The 2695-nt window shown below is 46.2% G+C and overlaps 1 protein-coding gene across 1 annotated transcript in view; it reads left to right on the plus strand.

Annotated features, from left to right (window-relative positions):
- The window catches only part of tmprss15 (transmembrane serine protease 15), a gene marked incomplete at both ends in the record, with an annotated part of 18890 nt that extends 16801 nt beyond the window's left edge, over nucleotides 1-2089 (plus strand). The window contains 3 exons of the mRNA XM_080847548.1: nucleotides 123-218; nucleotides 673-812; nucleotides 1895-2089. Coding sequence (XP_080703674.1) covers nucleotides 123-218; nucleotides 673-812; nucleotides 1895-2089 — 431 coding nt within the window. The remainder of the gene's footprint in view (nucleotides 1-122; nucleotides 219-672; nucleotides 813-1894) is intronic.
- Nucleotides 2090-2695: the final 606 nt, after the last annotated feature.

Here is a 2695-nt window from a genome sequence, read left to right on the forward strand (position 1 = left end):
AAAGTATCCATCATAACACCTTTAATTTATTCACGCATTATATTCATTCTGTTTTTGTCTTTGTGTGTGCATGTTTTTTCTTGAAACCAGATTTATCAATCCTGTGTGTCCTCTTCCGCCAGATTATGTGCAGGCCGTGTGTTTACCTCACGAGCAGCAGCGGTTCCAAGCTGACAGGAAGTGTGTCATCGCTGGCTGGGGGACGATGGAGGAGGGCGGTAAGCCGAACGGTCACATGACCATTTCCAGTCAAGTCAAATGTATTTATATAGCACTTTTAAAATCAACCTGTGGCAAACCAATGTGTTTTACATCCACAAAGGAGAGGAAAAAAGCAATGGAACAACAAAAACACGCTAAAAATAGAAAAAAATGATATTGAATGAGGTCCTTGTCGTGTCTACGCGACTACTTATTAATAAAATAATCAGGCTCACTCTGAGGTTAAGTTCACACGTGAAACATCACTTGGTTTACTTGAGGGTTCTGCCTAAATGTATACACATGTGCATGGCGAACAACCAACAGGAGAACAATGCATAGGGGAGCGCCTACACACAAGAAATAGATCCCCATTAAACACCACAGTCCTGTCCAGCATGATACAGTGTTGAAACCCACTAGTATATTAGACTCAGCTCATGGGAGAGTAAACCCTGGTTCCTCTCTCAGGCAGTGTGGCAGACGTGCTGCAGCAGGCCGTGGTGCCGTTAGTGGACCGGGCCCAGTGTCAGGAGTGGCTGCCAGAGTACAACATCACGGCCCAGATGGTGTGTGCCGGGCTCCCTGAGGGAGGAGTGGACTCATGCCAGGTATCACCACTCACCTGCCTTAAGGCTACATAGTGTACACGCATACTCTCACCTGCCTCTAAGGCTGAATAACGTACACGCACACACTCACCTGCCTCTAAGGCTGAATAACGTAGACACACACTCTCACCTGCCTCTAAGGCTACATAGCGTACATGCATACTCTCACCTGCCTCTAAGGCTACATAGTGTACACGCATACTCTCACCTGCCTCTAAGGCTACATAGTGTACACGCATACTCTCACCTGCCTCTAAGGCTACATAGTGTACACGCATACTCTCACCTGCCTCTAAGGCTACATAGTGTACACGCATACTCTCACCTGCCTCTAAGGCTGAATGACGTACACACACACTCTCACCTGCCTTAAGGCTGAATAATGTAGTACACGCACACACTCACCTGCCTCTAAGGCTGAATAACGTACACACACACTCTTCCCTGCCTCTAATGCTAACGTACACGCACACTCTCACCTGCCTCTAATGCTAACGTACATGCACACTCTCACCTGCCTCTAAGGCTACATAGTGTATACGCACACTCTCACCGCTCGGCTGCCTCTAAGGCTGAATAACGTACACGCAAACTCTCACCTGCCTCTAAGGCTACATAGCGTACATGCATACTCTCACCTGCCTTTTAAGGTACATAACTTACACACATACTCTCACCTGCCTCTAAGGATACATAGCGTACGTGCATACTCTGAGGGGTTTAGCTCTTGGGTTCTGCAAAGTGCCTTGAGACAATAGTCATTAATGACGCAGATTGAATATGCAACTAAAATTGGGCACAATGAAGTGTCATTTGGTGCTGCGTAATTAATGCTTAACTAAATACTTCTTATATTAGAGCATATTATTAAAACAGCCATGCATAATAACATTTAGTACAGGTTGGTGTGCAATAATTAGTAATTATTTATTTGTATTACAAGTAGTATTATTATCTTATACACTTTATGGACTCTACCTGTGAAGTGGGACCGGTTTTTCAAATTAAAAAACGATTGTAACTACTGTAAGTTGGTTTGTGTGTCTGTGTGTGTTATTCTCTGCATGTCTCCTGTCTTCCAGGGGGACTCTGGGGGTCCTCTGATGTGTGAGGAGGACGGCAGGTGGGTGCTGGTGGGGGCCACCTCATTTGGGGTGGGGTGCGGGCGGCCCAAGAGGCCGGGCGTCTACGCCCTCGTCAGCGAGTTTATCGACTGGGTGGTGGAGACGCGCCGCTCGCACTCTCACTGGGAAGGATGGAGGACCAGAATAGACTAGGACCATAGACACTGGATGGGAAGGATGGAGGACCAAACTAGACTAGTACCATAGAGACTGGATGTACAAACTGAAGATCAAAGACTACAGACCAAATCAAACTAAACACTGCAGTGGGACAAGTTGTAAACAGAAACTAATCACTATATCAGAGACTGGAGGTACAAAATGAAGATCAAAGACTACAGAGCAAATAAAACTAAACACTCCAATGAAGAAGCTGGAAGACTCAACATTGTACTGATTCTATACTAGAGACTGAAGATGGAAGACCACAGACAAAACACTCCTTTAGGGCTCAGATACACATACGCGTTTTTGTAAAAACGGGACGCGAGCAAATGCATTGATTCCTATGGTACGGCGCGTTTAAAGCGTGCGCCCCTTCTCCACCACGCGTTGCGTCTTTGAAGCGTTTTTTAGGTGCGCTTAAAAGTTGAACTATTCTCAACTTTCCAGCGCAAGGCAAGGAAGCGCACCGCTTCTGTTTTGGCCGCCGCACTTTGCCAAGGCGTTACTGAAGCGTTTCTGCCTGAAAAAAGACGCGTATGTGTATCTGAGCCCATACAAAGGCTGCAGATAAAGACCAAGATTGAAGACTACAGA

This window comes from Sprattus sprattus (genome assembly GCF_963457725.1).
Source record: "Sprattus sprattus genome assembly, chromosome: 11".
NCBI classification, from domain to species: domain Eukaryota; kingdom Metazoa; phylum Chordata; class Actinopteri; order Clupeiformes; family Clupeidae; genus Sprattus; species Sprattus sprattus.